The sequence below is a fragment of the Thamnophis sirtalis genome, unplaced genomic scaffold (genome assembly GCF_051295495.1).
Source record: "Thamnophis sirtalis isolate CommonGarterSnake01/CBP01778 unplaced genomic scaffold, rThaSir2_p1.2 scaffold_7, whole genome shotgun sequence".
Lineage (NCBI taxonomy): Eukaryota > Metazoa > Chordata > Lepidosauria > Squamata > Natricidae > Thamnophis > Thamnophis sirtalis.
The window spans coordinates 386,216-404,433 of NW_028261387.1; the positions used below are offsets into that span (position 1 = coordinate 386,216).

Sequence of the window (18,218 nt, forward strand, 5' to 3'; positions counted from 1 at the left end):
AGATTGATTGGAGCTGCAATTCTGGGCATGCATAGCAAGAGGAATAAAAGGTGTATAAGATTTCAAAACAACCGTGACCATTAGAAGCATATACAGACCTTTACACTGAAGCAATGTACTCCATCCATTCTCAGTACATGAGGCCTCTTGTCTGTCAACATATGTGTATCCTTCATTACAGGAGAATCGTATCCTCTCACCTTCCTTATAGGTGAGCTTTGGAAATAACACGTTTCCATTTTCAATATAGTCTGCCCCACATTTTATTTCTACCATAAAATATAAACAAAAGGGTTTTTTTCATTAACAGCCTCTTTATTCACTTGAATTAAAAAAAATATGCCGTATTTCTAAAAAGATTACAGAATAAAGAGATATCTTTGTAATTTTAATCTCATTTTTCATCGTAATAGGATTCAGGTACGAGGGGGTTGAAAAAGTGACCGTTTTCATACTCGCTGGGATGAACAATGATAAATCTACTATTTCACAATCACGCGAAACGCCTTCAGCCTCAACCAATCTCTTCGTCTTAATATTAAAGAGAAGTGGGGAGGGGGCTGAGCACTGAGGCTCCCTGCACAGCCGGACGTCTCCTTCCATGAACGCTGACTAAAACTGTCCCAGAGAAAGGAGGAAAACTCGTGCAAGACAGGGCTACCCAATCCAATCCCGGAAGCCGGCCCGGAAGGTTACCCTGATTAAAGGCCACTAAAAGACAAAGGCGAGAAAGGATGGATGCATCCCATTCTCACCACAGGTATGATCCATTCCATTTTAATTCTGCATTCAGCTCTAAAATCCAACTGGGAAAGTCCAGAACTTCCTCCACATTTCTCTGAAGCAACTGTTTGTTCTTAATATCCTTTCCCAGGAAGGGCAGGTGGGGACAATAGTAGACAATATTTGTCCAGCTAGTAGCGGCTTCTTGAGGAAAGACTACACTGCTGGCTCATTAAGTGGAGGAAGGACCATCCTCTTTCCCAAGTCAGAATTTACAACTGCCAGAACCCAACCACATCTCACCTGACAGGAGGCCTTAGGCTACCAGGGGGGACCTGGATGTATTAGACTGATGGCCAAGCTAATGGTCAGGATTTAAACTTCTCCCACACAATGAAACCAGACTAAGTGTCAATTCGTTCCCTGGGGCTTCTCTCAAGGTTAGAATGTAGAGTAAAAACAAATAATTTATCCAACATATGCCTAGCATATTCCTCGCAATACGTAGGAAAACCTGGGTTTGCCTCCCGAAACCCCGTCCCTTCACCAAATGACCGTGCAGAGGCTTTAGGAGGCTTTCAGGGTGCTCCTTGGGGCCGGGGAGGGCAGAAATGAGTGAGAAATGGGCCATTTTTTGCTCAATTCTCTCCTCCCCCATCCGCAGGCCCTAGGAGCACTCTATAAGCCTCCTAAAGGCTTTTTTGAAAAAAAGAATTTAAAGCCAAGATAAATGGGCTAAGAGGCTGCTCAGGCAAGCTGCACACAAAACACTGAAAGCTCTTCAGACAGACGGAGTCAGGAAATTCCCAGGGAAATACCTGATTAGGCAGATTAAGGGTTGCCTTTCTTTTATTCTGTTCTGGTAGCACATCCTCCTGTCATGTCTCCTGTATCATGCTGCAATAACCACTTTAGATGTGTGCAAAATCTGCTACAATGTCCTGGGTGAGATATAGCCCTTAGTCCAACCTTTATGGCCTGGTGGCCTGGCAGAGGGGGGGGGGGAGAGGGAACTGGCCCATTACTCACACAGATTGAGCTGTGCATGCGTGCTGGCCCACCACTCATGAAAGTCAAGCTGCATGCACGCAAGACACCCCATTGTTCATGCAAGTGGAACTGCACATACACGTGTGCGCACTGGCCAGCCACTCACATGGCCCAGTTCCAAACAGGCCATGGCGTGTTAGTGTGCCCTGGACCAAGGGTTGGAGTCCCCTACCGTAGTCAAAAACAATTGAAAGTTACTTAAAATAATGTTTAAAAGTAGGTTTCTGCAGAGTTAAATAGTGGGGCCCTTTTACAATCAGAGTAACACATACAAGTTCTACTTACTGAAACATTTTGGTGAAGGTGACCATCCATTTTTTGTGCATTCAACCACTTGTTCTCCATTGACTGGTTGAAAAGTAAATCCACTGTCACACCGAATTCGAATGAGATCCCCATCATGGTATACAGTTCTTTGAGGTCGGAAAGAACCATCGGGTATTCTTGGAGAATTGCATGTAATTTCTAGAGAAAATAAGTCATATATTAAGAGAAGAATAGCTTGCACTCATATCAGATTGTTAGCACATTAAAAAAAATACCATTATCAGTTTTAAAATATACTTAGGACCATGAGACCACTCATCCCTGTTGTTGGCCACAAAGTAATTTAATATTGCCAATTAGTTATCTAAAATGTACTGTGAAATTAGCCATCTTGATTAAAAACACTTTTAGTAACTCTTGCCTTCTATTTATTTGGAACATCCTAAATAAATCCAACCAGTGCTATAATTAATAATCCGCTGCACTTTGGTTTTGAATTGAAACATAAAGCTACAATTTGATAGCTACATTCAGTCCCTTAATCGATCCCAGTGGCCTTTTCGACCACCTGCGAGGTTGTAAACCTAAGAGCTCCACATTGTAGAGGTTCCACTCTTGCCTGGGGTTGCAGAGAGGGGAAGGAGGTCAGGCTCTCAAAGGCTTTGATGGAGCCCTCAGACCTTGTTCTTCTTCCCGTTTCTGTTCTAATTAAGCTCAGAACTATGAGCAGTCATATATCCATGGAGATACTTTTGAGGTGGAGGATAAGCAGCAACAACAACAGAGATTACTGTGGCAGTGGATGCATTGCTGGAATATCTGAAGGATACATTGGGACAGATTTCCTGGAGAAAATCAATCGATGCGATTGCTGAGAGTTGATGTCAACTTCTTAACATGCAGTTAAAAAAATCAATGTCTTCGAGGACTTGCCCTGGGAATTGCTCATCAAAACATCAGTTGGTCTACAGCTCAATATCTCTATTCTCAGTGTATACCACCGTATTAGTTCTGCCAGGTTACATGACTGCTGCAGGAGCTCCACTGGCTACCAATGGACCCCTGAGGTGCTGGACCCAAGGTGCTGGACACGACTTTTAAAGTTGATTATAGCTCAAGTATAAGACACGAATGACATTGAGATTTCCAAATAACCGTGGTTTATCTAACCTGCATGGCAAGACGACATTTACTAAGAGTCTCCAGGTTAGCGTTTCTGAAAGAATTAGAATGGAAATACATTCTTCAGCTCTGATGAACACCCTTTGAGGGGTGTGGGAGTAGGAAGGGATCTCCAGAGGAAAAATTGCACAGAGCTGAAGAAGCTTCTTGGATGAGAAGGGAAACATCTTCAAAAAGAAAAAAACCCAAGTCCAGTTGCCACCTGAAGAAGCACCCTTGGGTCCCTCTTTAGACATCCCCTAATCTGCTAGTCCCAAAATTAGAAGCGTTATTTTTCACCAGGAACTAAAGATGTTCCTCTAGTCTTGTTCATAACTGAGTTGGAGTTTCCATTGGTATTGAAATTTAGAGTTTATAAATTCTTTAAAAAGAGTAACAATAGTAGCTCAACTTGGGAGTTTGTTGTCAGTCAAAGCAACTGCTGTATCTTTCAAGGATATAAAAATATTGCTCTACAGATATATTTCCCTACCTTGATGAAATAGCAGTCTTTGTGGAAAATCCTGAAGAATGCAGTGGGCGGTTTTTGCACTAACTAGCCATGAAATGGCCAATGGGTCAGAGGTCGATTGCTGCTGGTTTGGCCTAGTTTGGCCGAACCGGTAATGAACTTCAGGTCTGGGTTGGGGAACCGGCAGAGACCCAGGCCTGCCACACCTCCGAATCGATTTCCTTGCCACCGCCGTTTTGGTTTTTAGTGACTGTGTGTGTACAATTCACTGTACATTGTTCTGCGCATGCATGAAAAACAATTTACATTGAATGCGGGAGCAGGACACGTCTGGTGCACGTCTGGCACGCGTGTGGCTGGCACACAAGCAAAGCAACAGCACACTCACATTGCACGTGGGTTGTGAACCAGTAGTAAAACCGGCAGCACCCCACCCCTGCAATGGGTGTGTCTTCCATGGCATCCCTCTCTCTCCAGCACTCCGCAGCCTGTCAGGGTGTCCTACTTCAACCACAGGCCAGGAGATTCCATTGAGCCCTTGGCCAAAGAACAGCGCAGTCCAAGCAGGAACCCTTCAGGAGGGATATAAATATCTGGACCCATCAGGCACATGAAGTGCTTTGGCTCTGGCCTGGTGGTAGCAGGGATATAAAATTAAACTTTTAAAAGTCACCTTTGCATTTAGGAATCACGGGTGGAGTCCCATCACAATGCATTTCAAAAGCTGATTGGGAAGAATTTTCTGCAAGGACATATCCTGTTCTACAGGTCAGCTCAATAGAAAGACCACGCTGAACAAAGATATTTTCAGGCACATCTGTTCCATTTTTAACTTCTGTTCCATTTTCAACTTCTGTTATCTTTTGGCTTTCCAGTTCAGTCCTGGGGATCACACAGGGATCTGAGGGGGGGAAGAAAGCAGATTGTCTTAGAGAAGGGTGTCAGCATGCAAATGAATTGTATTATCTTACTGCCAAATTCTAGTCGTGCAATTTAACTTTCATCTACCAGCTACTTCGTATAGAAGTGAAATTGTATATAAGGGAGGGCTGCTGCAAGCAAGAGCAATTGAATAGTGTTTCTGCAAGAGAGAAAGAAAGCAATAAATGGATTCCAAAGATTAGAAATGCTCATGGAAATTAGGCGAAGACTTTCTTTTCTGCTTACCAAGGCAAATAGGCGCTTTTGTCCAGGCCCCATTGTCACAAAAAGATCTCTTCTGCCCTTCCATGGCATAATGGCTTTGGCACCTGAATTCCACTGAAGAGCCAGATCTGTATTGCTTCGCAGATAAAGTCATAATGTCTCCGTTCTCAATCCTGGGTGGACCACTGCAGTTTTTTCCTCCTCCTATTCAATATGAAAGCACAAGGGAGGAGAAAAAGTAAACAACAATTTCTTCTCTAAGAATGAATATGTTAAATTGACCTAAATCCTCTAAATGCATTCTATACATGTTAATAATTTCAAATTACAAATAGCTATTCTTATCATTAAAATCTCTGACAAATTCTATCATGTATTCCGCCAGAAAAAATATCAAAAATTGATAAGCTATAGATGCCTTGAATCTAGTTCCTGATATTTAACGCAGTAGTAATTTTCCAAACTTTCTTGGCTATGAAGTTCCTAAAATGGTTAGATCCGTTCATTTTAGAATGTAATTCAAAATAGCATTCACATTGTAGGAAGAATCGGTTCAAGTCCCCAGGCAGCTGAAACGAAGGGAAGAAGCCCATAACAAAAGTTATCTTTATTGGTCTCACAAAGGACTTCAGCAATAGGTTTTGGGAGAGCTGACAACCTCTTCTGGCGAATGGACAGACTTTCATGCTGTTCTGGGGTTGTGCGATGGAGACCTCTGGGCTTGTTGGGCAATAGGTTTCAAGTGTATGAGTTAAGTTATCCTAATTGTGACTTTGTTTCCTCCTTGTGGTTCTAACTGGCCACCAATTCTAATCTTACGTGTTCATCTCCTTGGTCTAATCCTCTGCTTTTGATATGATGAGTTTCGGCTTGTCCAAAGATGTCTCCCTGGTCATGTGGCCGGCATGACTAAACGCCAAAGGTGGGACAAGTAACCGGGGCTCACTCTGTTATGCGGCCCTAGCGATTCAAACCACTGAACAATATTGTTTTAAACAATATACTAGCAATTTACCTGCTTATTCACTGGGAGCTCTGTATTTAAATTTTAACTTGATCAGCATAAAAATTATCCATAACTTTTTTGAACATAGCATAGTATTTTTTCTATTTATAGGCTGTTTTAACCATCAAATAACTTCAAGTTCAATTCTTGCATGTAAGTTTCATTGCTTTTCTTTTTTACAATTTTTATTAAAGTTTTTTAAAACCCATAAAAACTAACACAAACTAATAAATAGCAGGGAAAGAAAGGAAGGAATTGTGAAAAAAATTAATGCTTCCAATTTCCTTTGCAGCAAATATAAGTACATTTACAAAATTCTCTCTTATTCTGAGTACAAAAATTTGCATCCCTTTCTGATACTTTTATTTAAAAAATTTAGAAGAAATATTTCTATCAAACTGAAAATGCACAAGATCAACAATAAATATATGACAATTACGAAAACTATTAAATTCTTCTGGAGTATTTTTTTTTTGTATAATTGACATAAAAATCTAAAAATGAAATGTCTTCAAACAAAGGATAACAAAATATCCCTCTGGAACCTATGGAATTATTAAATAAAATAAAATCATAATCCTAGTCACCTTAATATTAATATATATCAAATTAATCACGCAAAATATAGGACTCTTTTATCAGAGCAAATTCCAATGCCCACCAATATTCTGTATAATTTCAACTACAAAGAAGCATAATGTCAATGGCGCTGACTACTTCAGCTGCTGCCACAATAATACAATAGCAAACAATAGATACAAACTCTAGGTAAACCGCTCCAAACTCGACTGCAGAAAGAATAACTTCAGCAACAGAATGGTCAACACCTAGAATGCTCTACCCGACCCCATTGTTACATCCCCAACCCCCATAATTTTAACCTAGGACTCTCTACTGTTGACCCCGCCCCATTCCTAAGAGGCCTGTAAGAGGCGTGATTAAGTGCACCAGCGTGCCTACCATCCCTCTCCTGTTGTCCCTGTTTATTTATACCCATTTTCTCTGCTCATATTTATGTTTATATTTATATCTGTTATCTTTTACATGTTTGACAAACTAAATAATTCTTAGCTAAAGCGCAAGATTTTGGATCGAACCTTGGAGATAATTTGTATATTTGGAAAAAATACCCTTCTCCAATCGGATGTGTTTCAGGAGTTTTTCTTTGCTTTGTTTTAGATTGAAAATAATAAGAGTCTAAGCCAAGATGTAAGTGATTTCAGTGAAGATTAAATCACTTTTAGAATAATGTAACTTTAGAAGCAAATGTTCATATTTATTATCTTATCTTCATTACTTTAATCAGGTTTTATTTATTAATCTTAGGGGGGGGGAAACTCCATGATATTGGCAGCATACTTACCAGAGATGCACAATGGCAACTCTATGTAACCGTCAACACACTTTCTGACTGATGGAACCACAAGCACATATCCTTCATCACACAGAAATTGGAGGCTCTGATTGCTCTGAACAAGCCGAGCTTTTCTTTGACTCCCAAACACAAACAAGTTTTTTGTTGCCAGCTGTTGTCTTGTGATACTGCAGGGGGCTAAAAAACAACAGAGAAGAAGGTGGATATTCTCAAGGGAGATAATTGTCCATTGGTTTCTCCTCTATTCCACCCCTAAGAAAACCAGCCGAGTTTACAATTCGCAAAGGAAGCAGGATGGCTCACCCAAGCATTTTGGTGGACGAGGTGTCCATTTTTGTCCTTTGCACTGAATCCATTCAGGTCCTTCCAAGACATATCCAAGATTGCATTTGTACTGCACTTGATCGTTTTCCAGATACTTGGCTCTCTCAGTGCTTACAATTTCCCCAAAATCAACGTCCTCTGGTTCTTCACATGCTGAAATTGTAATTTTCATGAAATTATCTTATTTGCTGACAGAAGCTCACATTTCCTATTTGCTCTCAGGAACTGTGAGATAACAAACTTCCCGCTCTAACCCAAGTTAGATATTTTCCACTTTACATACATATCAGAACATATTAGGAAAGGAATGCCTGCTGGGCACTTAATCCTAACTACAGGTAATCCTCAATTTAGCAATGGTTTGAATTCCAAGGTACTTATTTGGAGAGTCCTTATGATCCAGGTTCAAAGTTCCAACATTCCCTGCCCCTCCCCGGTCACAGGAATGGACTTCAGTGCTGAGCCATTGGGTTGCATGTGTGGCTATTTGCACATACACATAATAATTTTATGACGGTTTTGCTGAAAACCAGCATTTACTTCCAGTTTACAGCTGAACCACGGCAACAGTGAACCACAGGTGCACTCAACAAACAAACACATATTTGCTTAATGACTGGGACAATTTGTTAATGGCCACCACAGAAAATCTTCATAAAATCTGATCCACTTTAGGATCTAGCAAGTTACAGTTGTGATGGGATGGCTCCATTGGGTTATAACTCAAGGACTGCCTGTAATATGTGACCTTCCCTTGCTAAGGCCTAATCTAAGGAACTGTGGATGGGGAGAGAGAGAGAGAGGCTGAAGGGCTGTTGAATTTGCCCCCCAAAGGAACCTCTTTGATTCTGTGGGATTTTCCCCTTGCTGTTACTTACCATGGCTGACCATGGCTGGTCCTGAATGAATCATTCTGATAGCGCACATATTGGATTTCTGACTTACGGAGCCTCACCTTAGACAGGGCAATCTCTTGGTTACTATCATAGCAAGTTGCTTATTAACTGAAACAAAGACCCTCCAAATGGGTGTGAAGTTATAATACTGATACAAAGTATTTGCAACAAACCACTTGCTTGAAAACATTATTTTTGAAAAGAGGATTGGAATCATAAATCTATGATACTATTAAAGAATCTGGCATTGCAAATTTCCAGAAAACCACAAGAGGAAAATGAAAGTGTTTGCCACTTTAATGAATGCAAAAGGAACTGTTTCCACCTTGATTTCTCTTTGTCTTCACTTACCGTCTTGAGAAGAGCAGCCTGGCCAGAGAAGGAAAGCAGCCACGAGGAGCAGCCAGCCCTTCATGGCTCTTCCAGAAATCTCCCAACCACGAAAATTCAGATCAGCAGTTTGGCTATTTCCTCCGATTTCTCTGAGCTATTAACATCCCTTCCTCCTTTCTGCTTGTTGCTCTGCTTTTTGTTATGAAACTTGTGAAGAATTACGGGAATAAGAATATGATCTTGATTGCTAAATGAGGACATCATGAGAACTTTGTGAACTTTGTGTTGCAGTGATAACATCAAACAAATCAAACAGTAGTTCTACTTTCATTCCAGTGTTGATCAATTCTGAACTTTCCCAAGGTCTTCAGGAGAAGCAGCTAACAACAAAATTATTACGCATGACTTTTTGTGAAAAATTCTTGGCCATGGAAATCTTTGTCTCATTCTTCCATGTCTTAACACTTTATTTTTCATTGTTAATCACCCAGAGTGACTCAGATAAAAAGATAAAGTTAGAAACTTGATAATAAATAAATTACGTTTGATATCTGTCATACCTATTTTATATTTATTATATCAATATTTATAGGAATCTCAAGTTTGTACAGCTGTGTGAAAAGGTCCTGCATGCTTTACAATTTATGACATTTTTGAGATAGGCCATTGATTTTATGATATTTTATGCTAACTGCTATGCAAATATTGTTCTATTTAAATAAATACTGGTGGTTTTTAAGTGAAAAGCATAAGCTTAAATTTCAAACTTAGGAAGAACCATTTTCTTGGCACCGAAGGCTTCAGACACTGCAGACCTGGTTCCTATGTGATCAATGTTCTTTTGCAGGTATTATGGGCTATCGTGGCATCCTGAGGCTCTCATAAAATCACCTCATTTGGAGGGAAGAGAGAAAAGAATTGGGGGAAAGTTTAGATGCTCCAGTGCTGACAGCATGTTCTTGGTTAAATTACGGTAGAACTATACTCAATAAATATATTCCATTTTTATACCTGTTCTACTTTTGAGGATATTTTTGTTTATAAGTAAAATGAACTATTAAATGCAAATACTTCAATGAAATCAAACAGTGGACTTTTACTTCAGTTTTAATATAGCTTTGTTAGACATTGTAATCATTTTTATTAACTGAAACAAAGTCCCTCAAAACAGATGTGAATTGACAATATTGATGCAAAGTATTTTGCTATTCAGAAATCAGTTGCTGAAAAATCTTGTATTTGAGAAGAGAATTGGAATTATAAATCCATGATATTCTTAAAGAATCTGGCATTACAAATTTTCAGAGAGCCACAAATGAAAAATGGAAGTCTTCCTTCTTGCTTAAAAGTATCTGTTCCTTGAATGAATGCATCAGAAACTGTTTCCCTTAGCAACCCTTTGATTGATCTTCTTAGCTTACCATTTTGAGAAGAGCAACAAGGGCAGAGAAGAAAAAGAGCAACCAGGATCAGCCGGTTCTTCATAGCTCTTCAGGCAACGTCTGAACCACCCAACATCCGTTTAGCGGTTTGGCTTTCTCAGCTGATTTCCCTCAGCGATTCCTCTCCCTTCCTCATTGTGTGTTTCTCTGTTTATTGTCAAGGGAACCGGGAGGAGGAAGTAGGACTGGAATAAGAATATGATCTTGACAGGTAAGAGCTGGTTTCACAAGAACTTTGTGAACAAACAAATCAAGTGCAGCTTTTCAGGCAGTGCTTCCAACTCTTCAGAAGGAAAAATCACCACTTGAATTCCAGGGTTGATAAGTTCTGAGTCTTCCCGAAATCTTCAGTAGCAACAGCTAACAGCAAAATTATTATACAGGACATTTATGAAATATTCTTGGTGGTTTCCTCATTCTTCAAGGTCTCAACACTATTTTTATTGTAAACCTTCCAGAATCAATCAAGCGAGTTGGGCAGTGCAGAGATTTGATTAAAAATTACATTTGATATCTGATATATCTATTTTGCATTGATGATGTCAATAAGTGTAGGAATCACATGTTGCAGAAACATTTCTTAAATAACTCTGGAGTTTTGAAACTCAGCCAAATACAGTTAATCATTAGCCAATAATATCAGGGAGACTGTTTGCCTTAGTTCCTGTTTCCCCCACAGATTCTGCAGAACTTGAGTTGGGTTTTACATCTATAAATATCTGTTAAAATAGTATCAACTTCCAGGGAATAGAAGGACGGAGAAACTAAAAGAGATGTTGCTTCCTTATCAGAATTATACAAGATTGATCTCTCTCTTCTTACCTCACTTTTTACAGGTTTGTATAAGAAGTATTCTTTGCTTCCAATTCCAACTACTCTTTCTGAAGATAATAATAGGTACATTATCTATTGAAATCACTTTGAATTGAGTCAACAAGATCATCTTTTTCCTTTATTGTAACCAGTGTTTCTCCCTCCCACCACTTGCAGAGACTGAGGAACTGGCCATGGAGGAAGAGCCAAGGAAGCAGTCGGATAAGAGGGACCTGGGACCTGGCCCAGAAAGCAGCTTGAGAAAAGTAGCTATGAAGACTCTGAATCACCCTTTGGGTCACGGTTGTCCCAAAGGGGCTTTCCCAAAGGGCAACTGGACTTTCCCTTGAAAACACTTTGCTTCTCATCCAAGAAGCTTCTTCGATTCTAAGTTAATGGTTGGGAATGGAGGGATTTATATTCTTTGCAGTCATTTTCAGTCTCTCGCTAGCACCTTATAGCGCATATTTCTACTTCCTGCAGTTTTAATATCTATATTATGTTGTGCATGTTCATGTCTCAGAATGGGGAAGAAGTTATCAGTGAAGATCAGCTTGTAGACTGTTGATTGAACAGCCATCACTGTTTTATTTCTAGGAAAATTAATTCTCACACGCTTATGAAGGGTATAGGCATGTCGTGGATAAGTCTAAACTAGAGACACTCAGCAAATTATGCTCCATTTCAGGCGCACATAATATATCATTAAAATTCTTTTCCGGATATGGAATTTGCCTCTTCCGATGACTTTAGCCTTCTGGCCATTTGCCAAGGCTACTGAATCTCCAGCAACTGGATCCATCCTGTAAAAGGATTTAGAAATATTAACAGATGTTTGACTTGCATCACTGTCTATTAACCATTTGTCTCTGCTATTGCAATAGCCGACTTTTGTTACAGCAACTTGTCCATCAGCTGATTCTCTTCCTTGGAAATAGTTTTTATCTTGCTGCTTTGGCCTCTGCAGACAACCAGCCTCTAGAACTTTCTGTTGCTTTTCTCTCTCTGGTCCTTGGGCCCCCGCCTCAGGAATTTCTCCTTGTGGCTTTTTTTAAAATGGTGTTTCTGCTCTTCAGAAATCAAGCAAGCCTTTAAGGCCTCCAAATACAATTCCAGCTCTGGATTGTCCCACATTTCATCCAGACTGTTTAACATCAACAGCACTTTTTGAGATTCAGGAATCTCCATGCCACATTGTCCTAACTCCACAAATAAAGTTTGCATTTGTACAATAGCAATAGGAGTTAGACTTATATACCGCTTCACAGGGCTTTCAGTCCTCTCTAAGCGGTTTACAGAGTCAGCATATCGTCCCCACAGTCTGGGTCCTCATTTCACCCACCTCGGAAGGATAGAAGGCTGAGTCAACCTTGAGCCGGTGAGATTTGAACCGCTGAACTTCAGATAGCAGTCAGCTGAAGTGGCCTGCAGTACTGCACCCTAACCACTGCGCCACCTCGGCTCCAAATGCTGCTCCACAGATTCTTCTGGTTGCAGATGAACTCTTTATAACTTTTTTGATAATTGCGCAATATTGCATGCTGACACACTCACATGCACACTTCTTAACTTCAGCCAGACTTCATTTGCAGTCTTTAAATCAGCTACATTCAAAAATTGTTCATCTTTTAAACTTAAGATGATGTGGACCATAGTTTTATCATGCTGCCTCTGCTTGAAAGATGAACACTTTCTTACGGCTCCTCTTCACTGACAATGTGTCCAACTTATAGGCTGAAAATATAAATATCGATGGGTCAACAATTGCTTTGAACCAAACCCAGGATTATATCCAAAAGCAAGAAATAACAAATGTATTTGATTTGCAACTTGATGAATTGGAATATGTTGCTGCCAGATCATATTCCAAGAAAGTGCTTGGTGTGAAAAGTATAGATCTGCCAGAATAGATCGAAAGGAATATGAATGGAAGAAATCCTGAGACAATGGAATTGGGGAAAGATGGACTGGACGGATGCTGTGAATGCTTTTGCAGTGATACATTGGCCACCATCAGGCAGGTTTTCACCAGCCAGGAGGGAGGTGGATTTAATGATCCAAGATGGTGAAATGCTCTGTAATGGTTTCTTTATTTTTGTATTATTCTCTGCGATTCTCTATGGATTTCATCCTCACGAGTCCATCTGCTGGGAATTAAGCAGCGTTTCTTTAAGGAGCAGCTCTCTGTAAACTCACCCCCCCCACCCCTATTTACAAATGCAGAGGAGATTCTAACACCGGAAAAAGCAAATTCCCCGGAACAATGGATCACCAAAAGAGCTTGAGTCCAGGCCCAGAAAGTAATTTGAAGGAATGTCTCACACAAGCCCCCCCCTCCTAATTGACATGAAGATAAAGGGTGGGAGAGATAAAACCACATGTAAACTTGCAAGCTTCCATGACTGTAGCTGATACAATAAGTGCATTGGTTTTTTATTTGGTTTATTATCCCATTAGCATCCCCCTTAAAATCAACTTTTTGGCCTTCCTTTTCCTCTAGCCCTTCCATAAATCGTCAGGCCATAAAATTACCCATACCAAAGGGCATCCGGCATAAACCACAATTATGTCACATATGTCAGGAGAATATTGTGCAGATGAAATGAATTGTTTGCATAAATGTTTTCATAACGATGTGCACTTGATGTCACAGACCATTTCCCTTCCTGCTGAAACCCTTCTACTTCTTCATTCATGATCACATTTGGAAGTTCTCTTCAGGTAACTTCTTGCTCATTTTTATAATGTCTGAAGACACAAAATCTGCTCAGAGTCTCAGTTGGAATCCATTTCTGTATCATGTAAAAACACTGAAATGATACCACGGAGAGCACTTGCCTCTAAAGTTGCCAAGAGTTGGGTACTACCAAAAGGTGAAAAGGACAACAAAAGAAATGCTGAAGAAGCATCATGAGAAGGAAGGCCTTTAATGGGTTTTTTTTTTAATCAGCTCTTTTCTATAATGCTTTCTGGCTACCCTACAATATATCTTCATTATAGTTTTGGTGATAGGATGACTGTATGGCAGAAGAATGCAAGAGTTTCTCTTTTGTCTATGGCAGGACTCGAGTGTAATGTCTGGATATTAGATAACTGAACTTTAGAAAAGTGAAAGGCACGATGATTTATTGCAGGATAGACAAAGTAAGTAGTAGGATTTCCAATATTTAGTATGAGGAGGACTTTGTCCCCGAGCTTTGGTAAACATCGTGAAATTTATTGCCAGGAGCTAGTTATAAAGGCTGTTTGAATTATACAGACAGACAGACAGACAGACAGACAGATCGATGGTACATACATGCATACATGATACATACATACATAAATACACACACACACATATGCACACACACACATATATATATACACATGCTCTTTGTGAATAAAAGTGTTATATTTCTGAAGGACTTTGTATGCGTAGGCCATGATTAAACCATTAAATGCAATCATCACCATGATACTATTCATCTTGGCTAATGTCTTTGAGAATTTATGTATCTTTTGAAAATAAAAAATGAAAATTATTTTTGCACACAAGTTTTATTCATGTAATGTGCTTCTATAATTAAATAAAATCTGTGTCAATATTCTATTGTCATTTAATTAAGAAGGGCTGATGACTGGAAAGTCTCATTAATCAAATGCCTTAGCTAAACATTTATACATAAAAGGTATACATTATTGACTTTCAGTACATTTTAAAAATGTACATCACTTTACATTATAATACTTAAAGATGGGCTATATATTTGTTGAAAACTACATTATTTTACAAATAATAATAATTGCTCAAATGCAGCTTTTATAAAGTAGGTTATCTTCAAGATCCATTGTGAACAACTGCAGACAATGCAGAGAAAATATGCTTTCGAGAACAAACTCAATCAAGTTTTATGTAGCATTATTCAAGAGAATGATCCATGAATACTGATATCGAAATGGTTGAAATGGGCTCCCATCATTCTTTTCTTTAGAAAAATCCTATTGCATAATTTGTGCACCAAATAGGTTCTTTAATTCATTGCAAGGAAGATGTACTCTGATGATACTGCATTACATTTAGTGAGACTTGCTTTTGAGCTTGGAAAGAGAGGAGCAAGACTTTTCAAAAGGTCTTTATTCTCAGTAAACATGTGAAGAAATGGTGTTTGCAACTTCTACCTTTGCAGGAAAGTTACTTACATTATAGTGATTAAAATAAAATAAATATAACAGGAGAAGAAAAATACTAGAAATGGTAGCTTCACATGCAGAAGGGTTTTTTTTTATCCAAAGTTTGTACTTGAAACTTTTCCAAATTAAATGGTTTACATATCCCTAACATTGAGGAACTAGCTATCCTATGGCATTTTATGGCCACCAACCATTGCCACAGGTACAAAACACGGCCTTGCGGGTGAGTTGTTGGAGCACAGCCAGTGCTATCAACCCTCCACAACAGAACCAATTCCTCAAGTTCTCCAGTTCTTCTCAGGGACTCAAATTGTCAAGTTTTTAAAGAGAGGATGAAGGACCATTTCTAATCATAACATTTCATCCCAAATTACTTCCCGGCATCCATATTTGCTTTCAGAATGAAATCTTGGTTCATTCTCTGTTACGCATGGCTTTCACTGGCATCAGGGATTTTCTCCCTGGGCACCTAATTTCAAAAGAGAGGACCAAGGATATCATTTCTACTCATGAAATCCCACCTTGAATCTCATCCCAGAGTTTCTTCCTGCGTTTGGGTCCATGAGTGCTTACCACAGACATAGGGAACTATGAAAGCCCTATGAAGCGGTATATAAGTCTAACTGCTATGGCTATTGCTAACTTTCTTCCCAGAGCAGAACAGTGATGAAATCCCAAGAAATTATGCATGCAAGTGATGCCAAAATGGTGCAACAAGATGATTGCATGCTGTCTTCTGAACACCTGCTAAACTCAAATGTTAGTCCTTAACCGTCCCTTTGACAGGAAAGTAAAAATCCATAAACACAGGGAAAATCTGAATCCCAAAGGAAAAGATTTAGAAATAAATCCTAATTTTAAAGTGCAGAAAGGAAAACCAAAAGCCTTTTCTGAAGTGACTGTAATGTAGGAGACAAAATGTGGTGTGGAACTCATATTCTTTGTTAGTGATCAGTAACTGGATATTCTCTGTGTTTAACAGAATATGACCAGAGGCAAAATTATTGTAATGCACTGAAATTTTCAACCATTTAGCATCTATTCTTGCGTTACCTACAAAGAAGCTGGAAGGAATTGCTCCCCAGTAAGTATATCGTCAACAAATGCCAGGAAAACCAACTTTTCCCATAATGTTATCTGGCTAACATATGTTGTGTTTATTACTAAAACATTTCTGTTTTCAATATTGGTTGAGTATAGCCTAAAAACGAACCTAATGATGCCTATTTTCTCCTGTTAAGATCTACATATACTAAAACAGAGGTCCCCAACCCATCCATTCATGTACTGGCGTGGCATGCCAGAAATTGGGCTGTACAAACAAGCAAGTCCCCATCCGTGGATGCAGGGAGCATGCAAAATCGCTCCCCCTCTGGTCCACAGAACCGGTCCCTGGTGCCCAAATGTTTGGGGGCTGCTGTACTAATACTCTGAGACCTCTGGAAGCAATTCTGTCACTCAGAAAGTCCTGGGATGGAATATCTAATAAAAACACTCAATTGACTGAAGGTGGAAAGATGCTGACTTTGAACCAATTGATAGAGGGTGGTTATTATTATTATTTTATCATACTTTATACTAAGAGACATTTTTTTAAAAAATGTGTACTTATTAAATTTATATCTCACTGCATATCACTGTCAAGCAACTCTAGGTGGCTTAATCATCGTAAAAACAGTAATATCACTATTAAAATGTTAAAATATTGAAAACAAGAGCATTAATAGTTAACAAAAACTGGGTAAAATAGGAAGCAATACAATGAGATGGAAGTGAGATCTTCTCAGTCTATTAACTTAATATTAAATCTACTAAATATAACCAAAGGCAAGGTTTAGTTACAACATTTGTTAATGCCGTTGGGTGGACCAGTAGCATTTTGAGCTTCAAAGACACCTGAGATATTAGAACAACAATAACAACAACAAAAGTACTATTAGTTAAACACACCATCCACTGGCAAGCCAATGTGTCTGCAGGCAGAGGACGATTTCCACCATAAAACAATCAATTAGCTGGTTTTTCTGCTATAAGTAGATTTCATTATAGAAAGCTTTAATTTATAAGATGCTTAAATCCTCAAAATGGTAAATAATGCTTGCTGCTGTTTTTAACATATTTATTTCAGAAATATATCTGTTCCTCACAGGACAAATTAACAATGTGTGTCTGTATATATAAATGCATATAATATAAAAACACATGAGAATCTGTATACCAGTATTATTTAATTGCTGGTAAAGTTCACCTACGAAAACCTTCTTCTTCATCTATATGAATCTGTAGAGGTGGGGAAAATGGCATCGGTTGCACTATTCTGTAATTCAGCTTTTGTAAAGTCATCTTTCGGTTGAGAATGGAATACAAACATTCACTACAAGGATACTACAGAGTCCTGGTTTTATTTTACAAATAAAATTGTGCTTGGAGTGCATCATTATTTCAAGTGGTATATGATTGAATATTTGGCAGAGTGCTCCCACGTGCTTAATAGGAATAACAGCAAGTACCTTATATCTAGATGATGTCATCTATAATTACAGAAGAGAAATACATATATTGATAGAGAACATTTAATAAAACTTCCAGGGGATTCATTAACTAGAAAAAGCCATTATAAATATGTTGGTCCATTGATAAAAATCTAAGACCCAAAGCTGGTTATTTCTTTATGTAACCAAAAGGGCACAAAATAAAGATGATTTAATGCATTTGAAAGTAGTTCAGTGAATTCAGTTATTATTCAAACAAAGAGAAAGCAGTAAATAAAGATACAAATTGATGATACAAAGAATCGGTGCATCTTAGAACTATTTTTTGCAAGTTGTGACTTCTGTGCTGTATATCTCAGATTTATAAACCATGGATTGCCTTGAGTTTATTATACAGGGGTTATTAAGCTTTTAAAGTTGAATCGTTCTCCAGTAGGATTCTGCCTATGGCATCTATGTAATAAGCTATCAAAATCATGCTAATAGGATTAGAAAGAGCAGGCTGCTACCTATCATTCTTCTAGAGTGGTTGGAGAAGAAAGAGG

The 18,218-nt window shown here is 38.8% G+C and overlaps 1 protein-coding gene across 1 annotated transcript in view; it reads right to left on the reverse strand.

The window, feature by feature from the left end:
- Positions 1-9,001, reverse strand: part of LOC148044512 (complement factor H-like) — a 44,585-nt gene extending 35,584 nt beyond the window's left edge. Inside the window, exons 1-7 of the mRNA XM_087719178.1 lie at positions 8,772-9,001; positions 7,504-7,677; positions 7,189-7,377; positions 4,841-5,023; positions 4,347-4,574; positions 2,059-2,238; positions 99-269 (exon numbers count right to left, since the gene is read on the reverse strand). Of these exons, the coding sequence (XP_087575304.1) occupies positions 99-269; positions 2,059-2,238; positions 4,347-4,574; positions 4,841-5,023; positions 7,189-7,377; positions 7,504-7,677; positions 8,772-8,835 (1,189 nt within the window). The 5' untranslated portion in view covers positions 8,836-9,001. The remainder of the gene's footprint in view (positions 1-98; positions 270-2,058; positions 2,239-4,346; positions 4,575-4,840; positions 5,024-7,188; positions 7,378-7,503; positions 7,678-8,771) is intronic.
- Between the last annotated feature and the right edge of the window lie 9,217 nt (positions 9,002-18,218).